Here is a 21,599-nt window from a genome sequence, read left to right as displayed (position 1 = left end):
GCAGTGAATCGTCAACCAATCAGAGCAAAGAAAATTTCTATATTAAACCTTGCTAACGGCTCAAGCTATGGCCTTGAGATGTCAGGAGTAGGTCTCATTATGGTATGTACATTTAATGAATAACAGTAGCTAATAATTGTTATTTGAAGTGATCGAACAAGTTTATATAAATAGCACATTAATTATATTTATGTATCTATATTATAAAAATATGTATAAATATATGTATTATGCAAACATGCCTTATTATATAAAATATCTAGTGACTTTTTCGTTACTGCGTCAAAAGTGGTAGTATGTAGCACAAACCTTATCGTTTTCCGTCAAAAGTGTTCAAGGTGGAAGTCATTGACGCCATTTCGTACCTCGTTTCGCTGTTAGCGTCACGAAAGTTTCTTCTCTTTTTACTTTAATTTCATTTCGCCAAAACGTCGCAACAACATGTAAGTATCACTATAATTTCCTAGTAAAATATTCGTTGGTAAAAAAATCTCAAAGAATGTTAGAGTTCGAATTACGAAGAGACTCGCGTACCATTACTTACTAGGGCACGCCAAGGGCCGGTTGTTTTTAGACTTCTTTTGCGTTGTATACTTCGTTTCATAGTGTACCATTTTCTCGAAATTCAGTTCTCCATACATTCTGTAAATCTCGCGATACTATTAACTACAAATTATATGTACGCGGACAATACAAAATTGTTTTTTTTTTAATTTAAGTGATCGAAAATCTGAAAACTTTTGTGGCCTTGAAAAATATATAAGCGTCTTTGCGTTTCCCGGAATATGGACACCGAACAGGTTTTTAAACAATTTTTTCTACTAATTTATTTTCGATATAAGGTCAAAAACTTTTTAGCATTATCTTTAAAGAATATTAAATTTTCTAATTTCTTTAAAAAAATTTTCAATAATTATTTGATTCATTCTGTAAGCCACTTGGTCTTACAGAAAAATTAAATTAGTAATTTTATGAACCTTACTTGTTATTAATATTCTTGAAATGCTATAGTTTCTCCATTTCAGGTAGTTTCAAGGAAATGCATATTATACTTACATGTAACCATTTCTCCCATAGGTATTCATTTTTAATAAGTATTCAAGGAGATTCTGTAACTATTTGAAATACTATTTTATATTTCTACTATATATCTAAACAACTTTTCTCTCTTTGATATTTGAAAATAATACAAAAAAGAGCATTGGAAAATAAATTTTATTTAAGTTAATATGTTTGTGCTCAAATTATATAAAATATTAAATTAGTTATTCTTTTTGCATTATTTCTTAATTATCACTTGGTCTTATATCAAATGTTTATAGTCATATATATATAAAAATATGCTACAAATACAAATATTTGCAAAATATATCATATATTCTTTCTATTTACGATTTGGCTTTCTGAATTAAAAAGATTAAAAATTAGACGAAAACATTTATATCATATTTTTGGAGATATTAGGCTATAATACATTTAGCATTATATCTGAATTAGTTTATAATATAGAATTAAAATTATTTAATAGAATAGTAAAAATAAATATAAAATAATGATTATAACATTTTTTCTATTTTCAGAAAATGGTTTCATCTAATCAACCGGTAAGAACAATGCTAATAGTAAATTGTATTTATTATCTTGTATCATTTAATAATTTAATTATTTGTACATTGTGTATAATATTTTCTGTATTTAACAAAAAATATAAACATTATAGGTATGTAATTTATAATTCTTAATTTTATTTATATACTTTATTAAACTAAAACAATTTTTAAATTAATAAGCTCACTAACATTACATTATCATTATTGTATGATTTTTGTAATTCTATGATATAATTTGAGCAAGATTAAATCTCAAACAGACACCATGCTTTTGATGAACAAAAGTATGGTCGAATTTAGGGATACAAAAATTTATAAAATATTTTTTTTATTTGAATAGTGTCATTTATAAGTACATGTATTATAATTATATTTATACATATATATATATATATATATATATATATATATATATATATATATATATATAAACATATAAATATAATAAAGAATTATGACTAACCACACATTTAAATTTTCCAGAGGAAAACAAAAATATTTGTGGGTCGGTTACCAGAGAATTGTCGCAACGATGAGTTGCGACAATTATTTTTACGTTTTGGCGAAGTAACGGAATGCGATGTCATGAATCGGTATGGATTTGTCCACATGGCCCGAGAGGAAGATGCAGCGGCAGCGATCAAAGCTCTTCACAATTCCAACTTCAAAGGGGCGACAATCAATGTGGAACAGTCAACTGGGAAATCACGAGGCGCAGGAGGAGGACGCAGGGATGGAGACAGAAGAGGTGGACCAATGAGAGGTGGTAGAGGAGGACGAGACGGTGGTAGAGACGCTCGTCCTGGACCATACAATGATAGAAGAGGTTAGTATACAAATTTTTATAATTTTTTACTTTAATGAAACTACTTTCTCATTGTTATCAATATCTTTCTACAATCTTTATGACTTTATTAACCCTTTGCAATTCTGTGTCGAGCCAGACTCGACTTTGATTTTTACATTAATAGTTATTTATTTTGCTGATTTTCATTGTAGTATGGTTGTATTATTTCCCAGCTGTTCTAAATCCCCATGTGGGTATATTCAATATTATAGCAAATTCTAAAATAAAAGGAAAGAAATACTTTGGACCGCAGAGGGTTAAATTTGTTAATACATATTGTTTTTTTGCACTAATGTAAACATGTCTTTTTAATATAAAGAATCAATATAATTACATAATTCATTAGTGTAAAAAGCAATTAGTTTAAAGCATGGTTTAAAGCAATTAGTCACAATGAGAAAGTGATGTGATACTTAATACATGATACGTGTTTTTAATGCAGACTAAAAAATCAACTGGATATCTCGGCATGCTTTACAGTTCTTCCGATCCAACTCGTTGGTTACGATGGATCTGCTGCAGGTGGCGTCGCAACGGGGTACACCGATTACAATCGTGGCGCTGGAGACTTTAGTGGACGTGGAGCAGACTTTGGAACTGGGTACACCGATCGTGGAGCGTATGGACAAAACGTGGGAAGCGCGGCAATGGGATACACTTCAACAGCACCAGGAATGGGAGGAGGATATGGACCAGCGACTGGAGCCGTCGGAGGATATGGACCAACTGCCACCGCCGATTATGGTCGAACTGCGGACTATACCCGCGCTGCAGATTTTGGAGCTAGAACAGATTATGGTAATCCTTGTGGTAGGTTTTATTAAGTAAAACCTTGTTATATTTTTATGATAACATACAAAAGTATTATTATTTTAATACAAAGAATTTCCATTTGCAGTAGTTGGAGGTGGAATGACTGGAGATTTTAATCGTGGTGCACCTGGTCCTATGGATTATGGACGTACTGACAATTTCGGTGCAAATCGCACAGTTGATTATACAGCTAGAAATGATTATGATCGAACTGCGACTGGCCCTATGAGAAATGGTGGTGGTGCTGTTGCCACTACTGGGTATGGGACAGGGTACTCAGATGTAGGATATGATGAAAGCCACTGGTAAAGTAATCTACATTATATACATTTCCAGTTTTAGATTTAATTTTATAATTTTACATAAAATCAATTTTCACTAATATGTTTCAATAGATTATAACGTGATGGTATTTTCTGAAATACTAATTTAGGTAACGAAAGTTTAAGTTAGCATAGACTATAAAGTGCAAGATATGTATTATACCTGTTTCACAAATAAATTTTTGAAAAATGTCTTTAACACGTTCAGGACAGTTTCAGAACTGAGTTTCAAGATGAGCAAAAGTGTAAATAAAATTCCCATAATCGGTAATGATTGACACCGCAGCACTTACTTTTCAGCTTCTGAGTTCAGTTTCAACGTGCAGTTCCTTTCTAAACTTTATGCTTGTCATTGTCACTATCGTTTCAAATATGAATTCCGTTTGTGAATCGATATTGATTCACTTGTTCTCAACATGTTAAAGAAAAAATCAAGTGTTTAGAAAAGCAAATATTTTAGTTTTCTAAAAATCTGAGAACAATTATGAATTGAAACTTAATTTTTATTCTAACCTGTGATGCTTCTACTCTCTAATGTAATCTTTCTAAGTCCAATATATCTTAGATTAATATTGCTTGAGCAATAAATTTTGGTGCATTATCCAGGATAGAATGAAAATAAGTTAACATATTCCAATTGTGTATGACAGGGGTTATCCGGGCGGGCCTGGGGATATGATGGGTGGGCCCGGGGGGGTAAGTCAGGCAACTTCGATGGCCTATGACAGGAGGGATGGTCCCCCTGTTAATGATATGCCTCCGTTTAACAGGCCAATGAGTACTGGACCTAGCTACAGCACTGGGGCGCCTAGTTACAGCACTGGTCCTGGACCACAACCAGATATGTTTAGTAGAAGACCTGGCAGTGCCGTCCCCAGTGGTGGATATCCGCCTGTTGGTGGAGGGTAAGTTTCACTTCATATTTATTTATGCAGTACTACCAAGTGTTTATTATTTTTGATTTTTCTTTTACCTCTTATCATTGATATCTCGAGTCAACGTAACAATTTTTTCAATTATTATTTGTCAAAAATTTATATAGCAAGTTATGTAGCAATTTGTGTAGCAAGTTCTTATTGAGGAAAGTCTATAGTATTTTTTATGTAATTACATAACATACGTATCTGTGTACGTATTTATTTTGATTTCTACTTTTTAAGTAACACGAAATAATCATTTACTTTTAATTATAGTTATACCGAAGGATACGACAGACCAGATGCTTATGGTCCCCCGCGTGGTGGTGGACGGTAAGTCCTATTCTCCCTTGTTTATTTTTAATTATTACACTTTACACAACTGCGTTTTCCAAAGTGATGTCACAGCGTTGAAGAGCGACAATTAATTTCTGCGAATGATCGTTCGTTAATTATGCGACCACGCTCTTTTTGCGCAACGTTTTTATTCGGTAAACACTGATCTATCTCAGTGTACTCACGTTTCATGCGGATCGATATAGGCTAAACATTTTCTGTAAAAGTATAAGGTGTGACACTTAGCGCGATGTTGGGTATGTCCTTTGATTATAGGAAGCGTATTCTTGTGTATGCGACGACATACAATTCATTTCTTATTGTCGAAAAAATCAAAGTAACTGTCCTGCAATTTTTCTAATGTTGAGTGTAAAGGAGAACGGAGGCAGTTAATGAATTTACTATTTAGAAATTTTGTTCTTGTATTTTTTGACATACTTGAAGATTAATGCAGTATACATACTTATTTATTTAATTAATGAATTATCTAAAAATGATAAAGTAATTAATGTTGACAGTTATTGTTGCACAATGTACTGGTATGGAAATACATCTTTAATGATGGGGAATCAGTAGAACATTTTTCAAATATATATTTATGAAAATTTCCTACTTTATAAAAACGTTTTTCCTAAAATGTTAATTTTATGTGTGTTAAAGAATGATACTAGACGTATAAACCTATATATACGTTATATACGTTATATACTATATAACGTTCCGTTTTTAAACGGAATAACTTTTTTTTAAATTGGTTCGAAGTACTTGAATATTTTTGAGATGTTAGACCAACTAGTTTTTCATGAAATGAGCATAAAACAAATTTTTTAGATTGCAATTGATTGGAATGATAAAGAAATTAAAAAAAAATGCATTTTGTGCATCTCGGTAATTTATATCCATGCTGAAAATTTCATCGAAATCGGTTGACACATAGTCAAGCTACAGTCACCGAAAGATGTAAAAATTACCTGTTTTTGCTTGAAATTCGTGAGAAACTGTCAAGATGAACCGATTTCGATAAAATTTTCAGCATGTATATAAGTTACCGAGATTTACAAAATACATTTTTTAAATTTTCGTTATGGGTTCAGATAAAAAAATTGAATAAACATCATTTTTTAATTTTTTTTCTCATTCCAACCAATTGCTATCAAAAAAACTTTTTATGTACTCATTCCATCGAAAATTATTGTCTTGTATAAATATTTTTGATAAAATTATTTAATATTGATCTAATAATGAATATTAAATAATTTTATCAAAAATTAAAAAAAAAACACTTGATAAACCGTTATTTTTCAGAAATAGTTATCAAACACCGTTTTTAAATTTCAATGAGATACTATTTTATATACAAATAATATATTCAAAAGTAACTATCTTTTTGATTCCAAGAATCACGTAAATAACTAGTGGTAAACCTATGTTTATAATCTATATTATAAAATTTTATTGACTCATTTCATTCTTCATTAATTAAATAAATTAAAATGTTCACAAGAATATTTTGTTACATCGACAAAATAAAGATGGAATGATTATGGAAGTATTTATACTTGTTACGGGAACTTTATTAATTAATTACTACCTCTCTTCTTTTATGTACTCTGCGGTAAAAATGCGCGAATTGAGCGTCGTCGAGATCGAAGTTAGTTGCGTTTTGTCGTAATCGAAGCATAATGCGTTATAACACACTGCGCCTCTGAGCAGCATATATGTGTTTTGAAGATGCGTGCGGTTGATGATTTTGATTTCACTTGAAACACACTCATGGTGGAGAAACGTGTATTCTGTTTCAAGATCTATATGTCCACAGCTGGGACTCGGGTTGCTAACGATTGCGTTGCGATATTCCTATTGCGCCCGTTTCAAACAATCTATGGTGAAGAACATTTTCAACATTTATAGTGAAATTTTTCTTTCATATGTTTGAGAACGCGAGTCGTGAATCGAAAATACATTAACAGCCGCTGAAATTGTCTTTTATACGCTCTTGCGACAATGGCGAAAGATGCTTGGATGCAGCGATAAAATGACTTTCAACGTGTGACAACTTATCAGACCTGGGCACAGTCAGTAAGAGTAATTTCAAGGGATTGATAATCTTCCATTACCAGTTCTCGTACGAGTGATTTATCAATTTTCGTAACTTTTCTAATGTTTGTCAATAGGGCAGTAATATATAATATAGTACTTACTCCAATAGTACTCGTTTAACGGGTATTATCTGAATAAGTGCTTATAGTGGTATAGTATTTTATCTGGGTCTGGAAGTTGTATTATTTGGCAAATGTGTGTCCATGCGTTGCGACGGAGACAATAAAAAGGCATCAGGTTTCCTTAGTATCTTCAGCGACAAGATTAAATCAACGACGAAATAAAGAATTTCTGGTCTATTCGTGCATATCAGTGTTACATCTTATACTTTCCAGCCTATTGCGCCGCTTGCGGCGATCAAAGAGGAATTAATTGTGCGATTTTTCATTTTTTTGACCTTTTAGCTTCCCAGGTCCGGCAGACGCGATGCCACCGAGGTACTAAAAGCGTACTAAAGCAAATACTAAAGCGCATGCGAAAGGCTCCCTTAAAAAAATGCCTGTTTAGTGGTGGTCGTTCGCTTACGGAATCGAATACCTAGGAACTGCCCTGCGTCCGACATACAGAGTCCATACCATTACATACGATACTATGTATAATGATAGATACACGATAGATCTAACGTTTAAACGCTAACTTAAGGTACGGTAAGAATGAGAAGTATCAATGAGTAACATAATCAATAATTGAAACGCAAGTTAAGATTCTTCAAAGAAGAAGATGATCGTAAATCGAAAATTGAGATAAAGAATTGTACCATGGTATCATACAAGGAATTTTCTGTGTCGTTCATTTTTTTCCAGCAAACATATACATATAGTGGGTATTTTTTTTGTGCGATTTGTATTCGTAGTTCCTTCCTCTGGTATTTCCTATATTTTGTTTTCTTTTTCTCACTTTTTCTCTCTTTCTCTCTCTAGTAGTGGTACAACCCAACTTCGTATGGGTTGAAATATTATCAATTTTTATCTATCTTAAGTCACACAATAATTACACATATTCTAGAATAGATGATTCTTTCGTTATAAGTTAATTATTATTTACATCAACAATAATGGTGACTTAGGCTATTAAGCAAAGAAAAAAATATGCTGTATAATCTTTTTTTACACGTAAGAACTTGGATAATGTTTTAAATGTTCATTAATAAAGCAACAAAACGTGTTTGCTGAAGTTGTCAATGTACCTTGACGGAATGAAAAATAAAACTAAAACGAATACGACTTTAACTCCTCTTTCGGCTACATACTTTGAAAGTTTATATCAACTCCTTATTTGCGATTTCTTAGTACATAATACTTTGGTAAAATCAATCTATTAGATTGTTTGCATTGATTGCACTATGATTTTTGCGTCCCAAGCAAGAAGCTTTTATTAAATTTCCTCTTCGTTAAAACACACAATGCTGATTAGTTACTACACAGAAGGGGATCATCGAAGTCGTTTAAACGCAAGATCTGGTGAAATGTGACTCATTAGACATGAGATTTGCTGTCTTCCAGCGAATCAACTAAGAATAATCAGCGTGCGTGCAAATGTGGTACACATAATCATTATTTTAAAGACGTTCTACATTATAGAACTGTTTTGTTTTATATTTAAATGATAAGAACTGAATAATTCTTATTCTTTAATCCATTCTTTTAGTTTCGAAACAAACATTGTCGTCTTCGATATCTTTAAAAATAATTTGTGTATTTGCTTCCTAATGCTTGCATTAATACAAGTGACATTTATTTAATATCACAAAATGGTTGTGGTGCATTGTATTTTAAAAAGAATTCATAAAATTATTTAGACAATTGAATAAAACAAGGCATTCTGAAATGTAGAACGTTGATTGAAGTTTGATGGAATCTACATGTGTTATACTCAGACAGCGTAATCTTGAATTGTGCGACGAACCCGCGTAAGCGCACCGCACTTCGAATCCTGGTGGCATATCAACGTCAGATTATTGAAGAAACTTATGCGTGTGGCCCGTAGACGCGACACTCTGGTGAATAGTGCAAGCTTCGATATGCGGATTACGTGCTACAAATTGCGTTTGCGCTCAAAGCTGGCGGTGCTTTGAATTTAAACAGAAGGTATGTTCAACGCGTGCGCCCTTTACTCTTTGCCCGTTTAAGCAACAAAATAATATATATACATACATGTGTGTATATATATATATATATCTATACATATATATGAATAAACTGAAGAAACAAATAGACACAATGTGTCTAGATATCAGTCGTATATTGCGGACACTAAAATTCACGGTAGAAAACTGTCGGAAATGTTATAATCGTCGATTGTGAAAATACCGTTGCGATGATGCTGCGATAGCGATTGCTTTTAGCATTTAATACGCGTCAGTTTTAATTCCATCTCTTAACAGATTAGATCAGTATTCTTTCAAGTTCAATCCAGCCTTCTCCAAGTAATGCTATGTTTGAATATTTTTAATTTTGATCCCAGCATTTAGATATTTATGTGGGTCATTCGTAATTTCTTGAACTATATTTTAAAATATATTCATACACAGTGAAATAATATTGTAGCACACACGAGTACTGTAATGCAATACTGCATGTTGCTATAATATTGTTTTACAAGTTGAACATATCACACATGAATCTAAGTAACGTCGTCAATAAAATACTTTACTTGCTGCTATTATTTTGATTTCATATATTACATATAGAAACAAATTTCTAACTACTTTCTGGCACTCTAACAATATTAATAGATACTTAGTAAGACGATTTTTTAAAATATTACAATTTTTTACAAGTAACAAGATGGAATTAGAACAAATTATATTTCTGTGAAAACATTTTTCACATGAATTAGTAATATATTGAGTTACCAAATTTCACTTGGTTTAAGATTTTATCACAATTTGTATATTCTTTTCTTAAACCCTAAGCAGCAAATAATATAATTTTTTTAATAGATTACAAGCGGGATGAGGATACAACTGGACTATGAGATGAACTCTAACTGGAAGTATGAGTCCTATTATACCTTCCTATACTCAGGTTGGTGGACTTAGCTTGCGATGGAAGGCAAGAGAAGAAGACGAATCAAAAGAAGAAAAAAGGATTATATTTGTAGCCATTAAAGTGTAAGAAATTCTATTGCTTTTTATTCTAACATTAACACAGAAACGTTTTTACTTTTATATCCCGTTAGCTTTATCAATAATATGTATCATTTCAAAGCAAAGAAGTACTTATATATCTTGAATTACTAATTTGCAAAAATGTTACAAACCCTCACAAGATAATATGTGAAGATTCAACGATAAATTGTAACATTTTCGTACTGAGAGAAACATGTATTCAATTCTTGATTCTTTGTGGATTATAATAAATTAATTTCTCAATTATATCTTATCGTAATATTGGATTGATCCATAAGTTCACATGCGCTTTTAATTTCGATTTAAATTTTTCGCATAATAAAATTGCCTAACGAGCATGTCTCATACATTATTCAAAAGCTTTAATTTTCTTCTGTTATGCGATTGTTTACTTATTCGTTCCATGTGAGTAATAAAGTGACTAATTTTTTGAAAACTATGGATTATCAAGTTAACAAGAATGAACATCTCCGATATGTTTTGCTGTACGATTAAATTCGTAATAAAGTGATTAATTTTTTAAAAACTATAGAGTGTCAAGTGAACAAGAATTAATCGTACAGCAAAATATGTCGATGATGTTCATTCTTGTTACCTTGGCACTCCATAGTTTTCATAAAATTAATCACTTTATTACTCGCATGGAACGAATAAATAAACAGTCGCATAACAGGAGAAAACCAAAGCTTTCGAATGACGTAGGAGACATAATTGTTAGGCAATTATTATGCGGAAAATTTAAATCGAAATTAAAACCGCACTAACTTATAGACTGATCCAAATAGACTTCACGTTCTCTTAAGAAATATAAGTTTTACCATACTGTACAAGCGGTACTTTTCTATGAACGAGATTATAACTGTACTATTTAAATAAAATGAAATACAGAATGTAATACTAAATATGTCATACATTAATTAATCCTACAAAAGTAAAAGATACGAGAAATCTGATCGTTGGGGATTCTTTGATAATAATGTCTGGGGATTCTTATTTAATAATATTCTTTTCGTTATCAAATATTGAATTGTTTCACATTGAATAATTTTCAAGAAAAAAACAAAAACGTTTTATTTCATATTTTATTAAAATAAGAAATATCTTATCTCTTTATTAGTCAAATGTACACTGAAACATACTTATGTTTATTTATTCAATTGAGTTTTAAAATAAAAATTTTGTATTTTTCTAATCATAGAATGTTTCTGTAAAACCTGACACATTAAGGGCAACTCTTTAAAAGGAAAGAAAGATATTAAACTTACTGCCACATTTCCATTTTCAAACAATAAAAATCTTTCTTATAAACATAATACTGTAGTTTTATTTAAAATTTAATACTTATAAACTAATTGTTTTTCTTAATTTTATCTTTATCTATTATTATGTTTTTAACCTTCGTGAAAGGTATACTCTCTGATTTTGAGATTTGTAACCTTTACACACCAGGCTTCATAATACACAAAGACGTTATTGTATCGTTGCAAATGTCGGTAGACTTTGTTTACATTGAACAATTAGGCTAAGAAATAGGATAAGAGCATCAAATATGTACTTATAATTCAACGCACTTTGCATAATCGTCAGAAATGAAATAGTCACTTTTATCCTTAACAGAAATATTTATATTTTTCTTAAAATTTGTACAATTCTTTCTATATAAAAATTATTAATTTGTATATAAATCTAAAATTATAATTGCACGTATTACAATTATCATATTTGAAGATAATCTGCATTCTTTTAGAAACATAATGTTTAAGTTTTAGTATAAATTTAGAAAACATAGAAATGTTTGTTACGAAAGCTGAGGTTCCGGTCCAACTCCGCCTGCATGTCTGTGCACCAATAATGCTACAGCTGTAATAAATTTATTAAGATCATTTGGATCTTCACATTCTGCATATACTCGCACCACATTTTCAGTTCCTGATGGTCTGAAAATTTATAGCATTGATTAAAAAATTATTTCAGGCTGTAAAATGAATATAATAAATATAAGTAAAAAGTATTAAATATATAGAAATTTGACTTTACCTTACAAAGGATCGACCTTTGCTATACTGCAATACTACACGATCAATTTCATCTTGTAATCCTTTAGGTGATACACATCGCCTTTCAGCATCAGTTGTAGTTATAACATTTTTGTCATTGACTTTTATCAATAATTGTTTGTTTGGTAAATCTTTATAACTTTTTTCCCAATCTATTATACTCCAACCTTTCGCATGCAAAATTGTTTCCACTAATAACATATCACTAAAGGCATCACCAACTGATTGATTTATTACATCAATTATATTTAATAATGTAGAAGCAGCTGCTGTTTGTGAAGCAGTTAGGCTAACAGGAACGAACAAATTATTATGTGTTAATGTATTAATTTACAATGAATATTATTAGTAGTATAAATACATTTTAATAAAACTTACTTAGGATTTGTAGTAGCATTTTTAAGAGTTTCAATGACAATGTCCTTAAACAAAACAGTTCCATGTCCATTAGCTTCAAAATATACACCTATTTCAAATTTTAAGGCTTCGTTGTGAAGATGTTTCACACCAGTTGGTGCACATACTACTGGAATTTGCTGGAAATAATTGTTAATCAATGATAATGAATTGTCATTCACGGTAATAATACTAGTTATTTCACCTTACCAGTATATTTGAAATGTAATTGGTAGAACCACCATTAGCATAAGCTGTCTGTACCAATCCCAAATGAAAAAGATCTATGAAAGAGTTTAACTCTTGTAAGAGTTCTTTGAAATATCCAGCAATAAGTGTGGCTATTCTGTCACCATCTAAAAGATGGAATTTATTGTTTTCGTCGACATAAAAATATATTACTCTATCTGCATCACCGTCTATAGACACACATCTAACATTAGTTTCGACACTAAAATTTGTAGGTGGTACTTGTTTCACTTTAATATAATCAGCTCCACACTGAAAGAATTCTTTTTGCTTATTGACATGTGTGTCCAAATTATGTTAAATAAACGATATAAAAACATATTATACCATATGGTTCAATTCTCCATTTCCATCATTATATAAATTAATTATTAGTGATGTTCCTAAATATTCTTGAAACTTTTTTCCAGCCATTGCACCAACGCCATTAGCAGCATCTAACGATAATTCTGCTACATAGTGACCATTATTCATTTTATCTTGTCTAATATGCTTAAATGATTTTGATATTTTTTCATAATAGCCATGTAATGTAGCATTGCCATACTTATTGTTATTTGTGCAAACAACAAGGTAATGTAATTGAGGAGTTGTAATTACTCCAAAGTCTTTTATTGTTCCATTTAAGGCTTGAATTCCTGCAATAGCAGCATTGAATAACACTGGACCACTTTCCCTGGTATCTCTACCAACTATTACTGTTGCTGTTGCAGACATATTAATATTTTGCTCTCTTATAATTTGTTCCACATTAGAAACAAGCTTTGAATCTTCTACATTAGCTAAATTAGTAGCAATAAGTTCCCAAGAAGCTTCTAACATTTCACCAGCTGGATCTACAAGTTTTACACCATTATCTGATCCAATGTTATGGCTTGCAGTAATCATTAAACCAATTGCAGCTGTTAAAGGACAAAACTTCAAATTAATAATAGAAAATAGGATATGTGAACAATAAAATTTGATTATATTTACCATTCTTCATTTTAGATCTTAAAACAGCTAAAATTCCCATCCTATAGAGAACATGTTCTAGAAGATGAGCACTAGAATGAAATATTAAAACATTTACAAAAGAAATTGAATTAGTAATTTCTTAAATAATCTCTCTTTTTTTTGTTCGAAATACTTACGTTGTTCGAAAACCGGCAGTACCATATTGTATGTAATTGCTATATTTTTTATTATAGTTTTCATTAAATATGGATTCCAATTGTGAAAATTCCATCTTTTTATTATCGTATTATTGTTTTGTTACTAAAATTTAAGTAAAATCTTTAATGTGTATGTATAATGTATTGTATACAGTACACGCAACACCTGTTACATCCGTAGTTCCGTAGTTAGGAATACGTATAGTATTCATCATATACATAACATCAAAAAGTGAAAGTAAAGATTATGATTTTACAAAAGTCATAAGTACATATTGCATATCAAAATTTTATTTTATTTAAAATTGATGCAAAATGATGAATTAAAACTTGAATTAAATGGACCGTATTTGCTAAGATGCATTTCTTTAAATGTGATAGATAATTTAACCTTATTTATTATTTCGTATATTTCTGTCAATTAGTGGAAACAAATTACCTTGATGAGCTGCTATATATCATTTCTATTTTTCTACATGTAAATTATTTTAGCAACATGAAGCGGAATCACCGGATTTTTCGGCTCAACAAGTACATAATCATTCAATTGTATATTTTCATTGCCTATAATGACAGATTTATAATATGTTCTCTGGTTATCAATAGCAATTTGTTTTCCCACCTATATAATATATTTTTTAAACTCTTCGAAAGCTTTCTTTCTGCTTTCTTCTTCAATATTTTTACTGTCTACCTAACCTTGAACTTTAATCATTGTTAATAAAAATATGTCTTCAATTCGTAATCATTAAATATTTAGTAAAACAAAACAAACGATACTTTTAGTGTTTTAGATAAAACTGTTATTTTCCTTGTCAGATCAAATAATGTTGATGTCTCGCTGTTTGATTGACAGATAATACGAATAAATAAAGATTTACATATGCGTAGTACGATATAATCATTTATTAATATATATACCTATTCAACTTATTCAACAAATTATCTAAGCACATGTAGCACATACGACGAAAATTATCCAACTCTTCTATATCTCACGATCGCGAACTTAATCATACACAAATAATTAAAAATCTAGATAAAGATACATACACATATATAACGCATGTTGTGAAAGCGATTGCACACATTTGATAAAGTAAGGTAAACATTGTTGATGTTATGATAAATTGATATTACTTAATAGAAAAAATAGATTTCTATAATGTCTTATTTTATATTAATACGTTTGTATCCTTATCAGTTTGATAGAGATTGATTTTTTAACAAGAGGCTTTTAAACTCTGTTTAGTCTATTCTTTGAGGATAGCAACAGTTAAAATCTTTTCTGGCACTTTCAAAAATTTATTAAAATTACTGACAGCATGAGGTATCAACATGAAAAATTAGTTTATGAAATCCCAAACGATCTGAGGAATGCACTTAATGATAAGTACATATGTAATGTGTTGTATCAAATTTAAAAATATGAAAGGATTAACAGTGCTTTTTTAGAACTCTTATTTTTTAGTCAATTTTATAGCTGTTAAGTAGTTGCTAATGTTTAAAAGAAAAGTGCATGTAAAAATCATTCAATGAAAAAAATATTTACTTTTATTTTTTTGATCTTAAAGTTCAAAATTGACAGTTTAATTTAGAAATAAATAACATAACTGTGTTATAAAAATCAAAAGCTATGGGAGCTGTACTTTATATATAACATAAATTAAATAAATATTTTCATAAAGTATTACAATAATTTTATAAGCAAGGTAATTAATAAAACTGTATTAAAGACTAGTTGATTTTTGTTAATACATAAATGAAAATTATTCTTTTAAATACTTTAGTTAGAACTATTATTAGCTACTTCAGTCTTTATAGAATTTAGTTCTAATTTGATATCATCATGAATCTCTGTGGTTATATTCTCGTCTTGTATGCATTTCCTTATCTCATGTCCAATGGCTGCTCCAAGTGGTGGTGGAACTGCATTTCCAACTTGTCGATGTTTATCCAGTATAGTTCCATAAAATCGAAAGCTATCTGGGAATCCTTGAGACCTTGCACATTCACGTACACTGACCACTCGAGATTGTACTGGATGCAACACTCGACCCTAATACGAGTGGATTTATATGTTTTTATCAAATTTTTATTAACTATTTCTTAAATAGTACCTGTTTTCCCATAGGTTCAGGATTTGTGATAGTTGTACTAAAAAATCCATTCCATTCTAATCTACCATATAAACCAGCCCAATGATTATGACGATTTCCCGTATGTGGAAGGCACCATGGAATCAGAGTGTTAAATTGTCGATCTGCAGGATCACATGCTTTCCCTAAGCAACAACTGCATACTCCACGATATGCTCCATCGAAACTTTTCCCAACCTTTTTATCATCATAAATATATTCCCTTAAATACAGATAAAATACATTTAAAAATATTTTGAATTATGTAAAATTGTACTAAATAATCTATATACAATTTTTTTGAATATGTCCCATCACTTAATCTGATTGCAATGTTTGGCAAATCACGCCAATCTGAACCACTAGCAATTGGAATGTGTGCTATTCTGGCTTCTACAAGGGGTGCCATTTCTTTACATATATGATCTCTTAACAAGGGTTGGTATTGTTTTGCTCTCATCTACAATAATACAAAATTAAAAATCTTATAACAGTTATTGTCAATTTTATTACTTTTCGCTGAAAATGTGATATTGGTTCACTGCTATAAGACATGTCTTCCTTATTCCATCCATTTTTTATTTCTGGTAAATCAGACATGGAATCTCTGACACTAATTGTTCTATATGGCGCTGAATCTATCCAAGTACAATTAGAGCTATACTAAAATAATATATTTAAAATAAGTATAATTTATAAGAATCTTTGTAATAATGATAAAAATAATATATGACATTAAATAAAAATAAAATGTAATATTATTTACCTTTTTATTATTGACCAAAACACTTAATTGACATGCACGTTTGCTGAAGACATGTGTAGGTTCTGGATAATTTGGAAGTATTTGTCCAGGTGCAGCAGCCAGAATGATCATTCTACGCAATTTAAAAGAATAAAGTTTGTGAAATAATAAAGCTGTGCTATAATTACATTATTCAAAAACAAACCTTCGTCTCGTTTGAGGCACTCCGTAATTTCCAGCTTGGAGAATACCAAATGTGCATTGGTAGCCCATTCGTACTAGACATCGCAGTGTTAATTTTAACACCATACTTTTTTTGAAAGATACAAAATTTCTAACATTTTCCATTATAAAGAACTTGGGTCTATAGTAATCACAGTATGATAGGTAAGATACGACAAGGGAGTTTTTAAATAAAGAGTATTGTCGTGAATTGAAACGATTCATGCCACTGAATCCTTGACACGGCGGACCACCACACAGTAACTCCACTTGTCCTTTCTGAGGTAGTGTTTGGCCAATGTTATCTGTGATATCACCCTGAAGAATTTATCGAATCTATTGCGTAATAATATCACGAAAAAATGTTATCAAATAATTTAAAATACTAACATCCATAACTTTCTTCAATAATATATTACAGTCCTCTGTAAACACTGTTGTGTTTGGATTATTTAATCGGTATGCATGAGCAGCTGGTTCTTCTTTCTCAATAGCCCATAAACATTCAGCAACGCCAGCTTGATGTAAACCTTCTGATAGCCCTACAGTAAAACAGTTACTTATTTAATTTTTGAATTATTATATTAAAGAAACATAATAAAATACATACCACCACAACCAGCAAATACGTCCAGCGTCTTCAATTTATTTATTCCTACATTGTATTCAGTAGGCTTATTCACAATTGTCTTCTTCTGATTTTCCTCAGTTTTCTTCCCCTTAAGTTTCAAGTTACCTTTACCTTTGCTAGTCTTCCCAATGCTAATGGCGTGATAAGGTGGCTCGTCAAATGTTTTTTCTTGTAGATTGTAAACTTCATTGAAATAAAATCGATTTGGTCCTAATGCAGACCATTCATCAATTGGTTGATTTAAATTTTCAGAATAAGCGAGATAGCACTTATTAACAACATCACTAAATTTGATAGTGTACACTATAAAAATGATTTTATATCATATGCAGCTGGAACATTCATCATAAATGTGCAACATACCTTCGTCGCTCCAATAAACCATATTTACATCAAGTTGTTCCACTGATGTAGGATCTTTATGGGTATTTTCAGGTCTATATAATTTATTTACTTTAATGTTAATATCAGAAGGTGAAACTATAACGTCATTTGTAATAGCATATATCATATTTATATATCCTATACAAAAGGGTTCAGGAGTATCATAATTTGAACCCTTGATATGATCAGACGATTTTCTATAAAATTCGGGATACATATCTTCATCTACATTTTCCTTTTTCACTTTTACATCTTGATTCATAGTTTTATGTTTAAATTTAAATGTCCCTGGCTGCAAAAATACTGCAGTACCAACTCTATACTCTTCGCCTTTGTATTTTATTACTCCATAAATGACTTCTCTGCTACTTTTCTCTTCTATTTTCTCGTATACCTTGAAATATTTTTTAATATTAACATTTTACACAATAATTATTTTTAATTTTGCATACCTTTGGCGTATTGTATTGTTCTAGTGTGTGTAAACGAACACAAGCAGCACAAAAGCGATGTATATTCTCTTTTCGATGACATTCAGGATCAGGTGAAGGATCCTCAAATCGAGCAGTTTCAGGTGTATAACGTTTTTGATAAAAAAACGTCTTGCCATCTATGTCTTTTACTTCATTTTCAAGACTTAAATTCGTATTACCTATCACATTATACATATAACACATCTTAAATAATCGAGTACATTATTTTATAATATTAAATTCTTACCTAGATCAACCCAATTGTCTGAAACTTTTTTAAAAACGACAGTACATTTGGATCTGATGGATGTAAAAGGTACATCATCACAATCATCACTCAAAAACAATTCTATAGGATCTGATGTTTCTCCCAAAATTGTATTGTTTCCTCTGTGGAACCAATTAGCATGGAATTGCTTTATACCATTTCTATTTTCCCACATGTAAATTATTTTAGCAACATGAAGCGGAATCACCGGATTTTTCGGCTCAACAAGTACATAATCATTCAATTGTATATTTTCATTGCCTACAATGACAGATTTATAATATGTTCTCTGGTTATCAATAGCAATTTGTTTTCCCACCCATACAATATCTTTTTTAAATTCTTTAAAAGCTTTCTTTCTGCTTTCTTCTTCAATATTTGTACTATCTATAACAGTTTCAAACTGTTCTTCATTCTCTGGATCAGAGTCATCTGCTTCCTAAATAGAAACATATAAGTTTAGCTAAATTTAATAAATATCAAATAATTAAAGAAAGAGCATTATATTGTTATTTATACTTGAATGGCCATATTTGGACATCTTCTTTTAACACAAGCCTGCTTGCTCCTTCCACTTCCTCCAAATTTAATCATATCTTTACAAGCACTGCAAAGACCACAATCGGGTTGTTGACAATTTTCACATACTCCACACCTTTGTCGTTTAGGCCCCTATATTATATTACAAATTTATATTACTTAAAATGTATTTCTAAAATAACGATTATACAAATATCTACCATTGTTATTTTATCATCGTGTTTAATCAACTGATCAGTAAAAATATTTTCGAACATATTGTTCACTAATTGAGTTGTAGTTGCTTTTGTCCAGGCAGGTTTTTTAATTTTCTGTTCGCGACGCTGTGTTCTACGAAGTGCTGCTTTTTTACCCAATGTAACACCTGCCAGATTAGCTAATGCTCGCATACAAGGACTTGTGATAAGGAGGACATCGTCTGAATCAGCAGAATTATCAAATGACAATACTTGATCGCATACAAACTGTGCATGTCGTAGTAAAATATCTTCGCTGAATCTTGTAATACCTTTAGGTGGAACAACTGTCTGAAAATTATGTTATCAATATGAGGCAAAAATATTAAAAATAGTATTCTTAAAAGTATATTTTTATTACTTGAAGTTTGTTCAGTAAATCTTCGTAGGTTGGATTAAGTTCATCTAACAGAAATTCAATGACCAGTTTACTGATATATATCTTTTCTCTAACAAGATCTATGAAAGGAATATATGCTTCTGATGGTTCCATTAAAATATATTCAGCAAATGCTGTATTGAATCCAATAAGAGCTAGTTCACCTCCATCAAAACCAGAAACATACCACTCATTTATCGGTCCCATGTCCTTAGTAGGTACTCCACCTTCAGGTGATGCATCTTCTTCATAAATTGCTTTCATGTAGCCAGAGAAATATAAAGATACATTTTTTTCTATAAGTCCAGCATCAAATGGACATAAATGACCATTTTTATCATAAACACTATAGTATGAAAAGGACAGAAGTATATGTAAATTATATATTGCAAATAATTATAAATCACATAATATAAATTACAAATTAAGCAATGCTTTGTTAAAATAATAAATATATAGCTTTACCTAAAATGAGTTAATTTATTTTGCGGATGTTCATCACTTTCATGTATGAATGACTCATCACCACTAAATAAACATAATTTTGAATCAGTTAAAGCAACAAATTCATCAACAGCTCCATTTGGATGTCCTGGATAAAATCTTACATCATTCAATTTTTGACGACAATATTCACATTTTTCAAAAATAGTATTCACTTTCTTAGTTTGAATTTTTACTTCACTTATATCACATTCAATTTTAACTTTTTTTTCAATATTTTCTTCTAAATATTCTTCATTTACAGTTGGACTTTGATTTTCTTTATTAGATTCATTGTTTACAAGAATACTTTTTCGTGTATTTTGTATCTCTTCATCATTATTAACATCTGAATCCCTTCTTTTTCTTTTAGCAATTTGTTTTAGAAACATATCAATTATTGTTGGCTCATGTTTAGTAGATTTTGTACTGCCAGGTTTCATAATGATATAAAAGCTTATTATTATAAATATTTAAATACCAACTAATTTGTTTAATACTAAAACAAAAATACACTTGTGTAAATATAGAACTAGAAAATATTTCTATAATTGAAAGATTTATATAACCAATTAAAAGAAATATTTTACCTTCATTGGGTTAATAAATGCAGTGCAATTTCAGTACATAAAGATCTACTGTAATTTCATTTTCACAATTTTGGACAGTTGAATGGTAAGATCAGTTGGATATTACACATTAGACTATGTTAATTTTAAATCCTTGTGCGTTTACCTGCGGTTACCTTTTCCCGCCTTTAAACACTATTGCCAAAGTAACATTCCTATCTATGCAAAGGAATACAGTAATGAATGTATGTATATCGCATGTGATTTCAAGTCTCTATTTATAAATAATTATTTCTCTCTGTACTTATTTATATTCTAATCAATTTTAAAATTTGATTAAGATAATACTATTATTTTAAATCTTAATACACGTTGTACATTATGCACATATGTATGTATTACAATTTCCTTAATTTTGTATAAGTTAAGTTGGTAGAAATGAATAGTAATCCATCAAATATATGTATATACATATATGTAAACGTATTACAAAACATAAATACTTGCATACGCAAATGATTGTACATCAAGGCTAGTGTGTCCATTGGTGTCTAGTGTGTCCAATGATGTCAGGGATTCTATTCAGAATCTGATCCAAG

General features: G+C 30.3%; 3 protein-coding genes across 13 annotated transcripts; 1 reads left to right on the top strand and 2 right to left on the bottom strand.

The window, feature by feature from the left end:
- The first annotated feature begins 284 nt into the window (after nucleotides 1–284).
- Nucleotides 285–10,978, top strand: LOC117219411 (uncharacterized). Of its 8 annotated transcripts, none has more exons than XM_076519401.1 (9): nucleotides 285–443; nucleotides 720–800; nucleotides 1,581–1,604; nucleotides 2,094–2,436; nucleotides 2,938–3,255; nucleotides 3,341–3,575; nucleotides 4,364–4,498; nucleotides 4,787–4,843; nucleotides 9,888–10,978. In XM_076519401.1, the coding sequence occupies exons 2-9, from the start codon at nucleotides 786–788 to the stop codon at nucleotides 9,901–9,903; spliced, it is 1,143 nt and encodes a 380-aa protein (XP_076375516.1). In that variant the 5' UTR covers nucleotides 285–443; nucleotides 720–785; the 3' UTR covers nucleotides 9,904–10,978. The 8 variants fall into 8 exon arrangements, with proteins under 8 accessions (XP_076375516.1, XP_076375519.1, XP_076375518.1 ...); XM_076519404.1 differs by lacking the exon at nucleotides 9,888–10,978 and adding an exon at nucleotides 7,351–8,175 and having other exon boundaries at nucleotides 2,094–2,373; nucleotides 2,980–3,255; XM_076519403.1 differs by lacking the exon at nucleotides 9,888–10,978 and adding an exon at nucleotides 7,351–8,175 and having other exon boundaries at nucleotides 2,094–2,373.
- Nucleotides 10,979–11,678: 700 nt separating this feature from the next.
- Nucleotides 11,679–14,998, bottom strand: nst (phosphoglucomutase 3-like protein nst). 2 transcript variants are annotated; one of them, XM_076519396.1, is made up of 8 exons: nucleotides 14,854–14,998; nucleotides 13,912–14,035; nucleotides 13,754–13,824; nucleotides 13,106–13,680; nucleotides 12,740–13,030; nucleotides 12,512–12,669; nucleotides 12,114–12,422; nucleotides 11,679–12,013 (listed from the first exon to the last, which is right to left on the bottom strand). In XM_076519396.1, exons 2-8 carry the CDS (start codon nucleotides 14,004–14,006, stop codon nucleotides 11,875–11,877), a joined length of 1,638 nt encoding a protein of 545 aa, XP_076375511.1. In that variant the 5' UTR covers nucleotides 14,007–14,035; nucleotides 14,854–14,998; the 3' UTR covers nucleotides 11,679–11,874. The 2 variants fall into 2 exon arrangements, with proteins under 2 accessions (XP_076375511.1, XP_033324475.1); XM_033468584.2 differs by lacking the exon at nucleotides 14,854–14,998 and adding an exon at nucleotides 14,372–14,797.
- A 465-nt stretch (nucleotides 14,999–15,463) lies between these two features.
- Nucleotides 15,464–21,573, bottom strand: Dnmt1a (DNA methyltransferase 1a). 3 transcript variants are annotated; one of them, XM_076519393.1, is made up of 16 exons: nucleotides 21,022–21,573; nucleotides 20,414–20,930; nucleotides 19,931–20,294; nucleotides 19,534–19,860; nucleotides 19,313–19,465; nucleotides 18,773–19,232; nucleotides 18,505–18,704; nucleotides 18,032–18,446; nucleotides 17,648–17,971; nucleotides 17,428–17,579; nucleotides 17,021–17,355; nucleotides 16,837–16,948; nucleotides 16,584–16,733; nucleotides 16,364–16,530; nucleotides 16,053–16,293; nucleotides 15,464–15,991 (listed from the first exon to the last, which is right to left on the bottom strand). In XM_076519393.1, the coding sequence occupies exons 2-16, from the start codon at nucleotides 20,872–20,874 to the stop codon at nucleotides 15,719–15,721; spliced, it is 4,134 nt and encodes a 1,377-aa protein (XP_076375508.1). In that variant the 5' UTR covers nucleotides 20,875–20,930; nucleotides 21,022–21,573; the 3' UTR covers nucleotides 15,464–15,718. The 3 variants fall into 3 exon arrangements, with proteins under 3 accessions (XP_076375508.1, XP_076375509.1, XP_076375510.1); XM_076519394.1 differs by having other exon boundaries at nucleotides 17,648–17,878; XM_076519395.1 differs by lacking the exons at nucleotides 20,414–20,930; nucleotides 21,022–21,573 and having other exon boundaries at nucleotides 19,931–20,028; nucleotides 20,136–20,243.
- Nucleotides 21,574–21,599: the final 26 nt, after the last annotated feature.

The sequence above is a fragment of the Megalopta genalis genome, chromosome 2 (assembly GCF_051020955.1).
Source record: "Megalopta genalis isolate 19385.01 chromosome 2, iyMegGena1_principal, whole genome shotgun sequence".
In the NCBI taxonomy this organism is placed as follows: domain Eukaryota; kingdom Metazoa; phylum Arthropoda; class Insecta; order Hymenoptera; family Halictidae; genus Megalopta; species Megalopta genalis.
The sequence above is the reverse complement of the archived record's forward strand: the minus strand, read 5'-3'. Positions and strand labels throughout refer to the sequence as shown.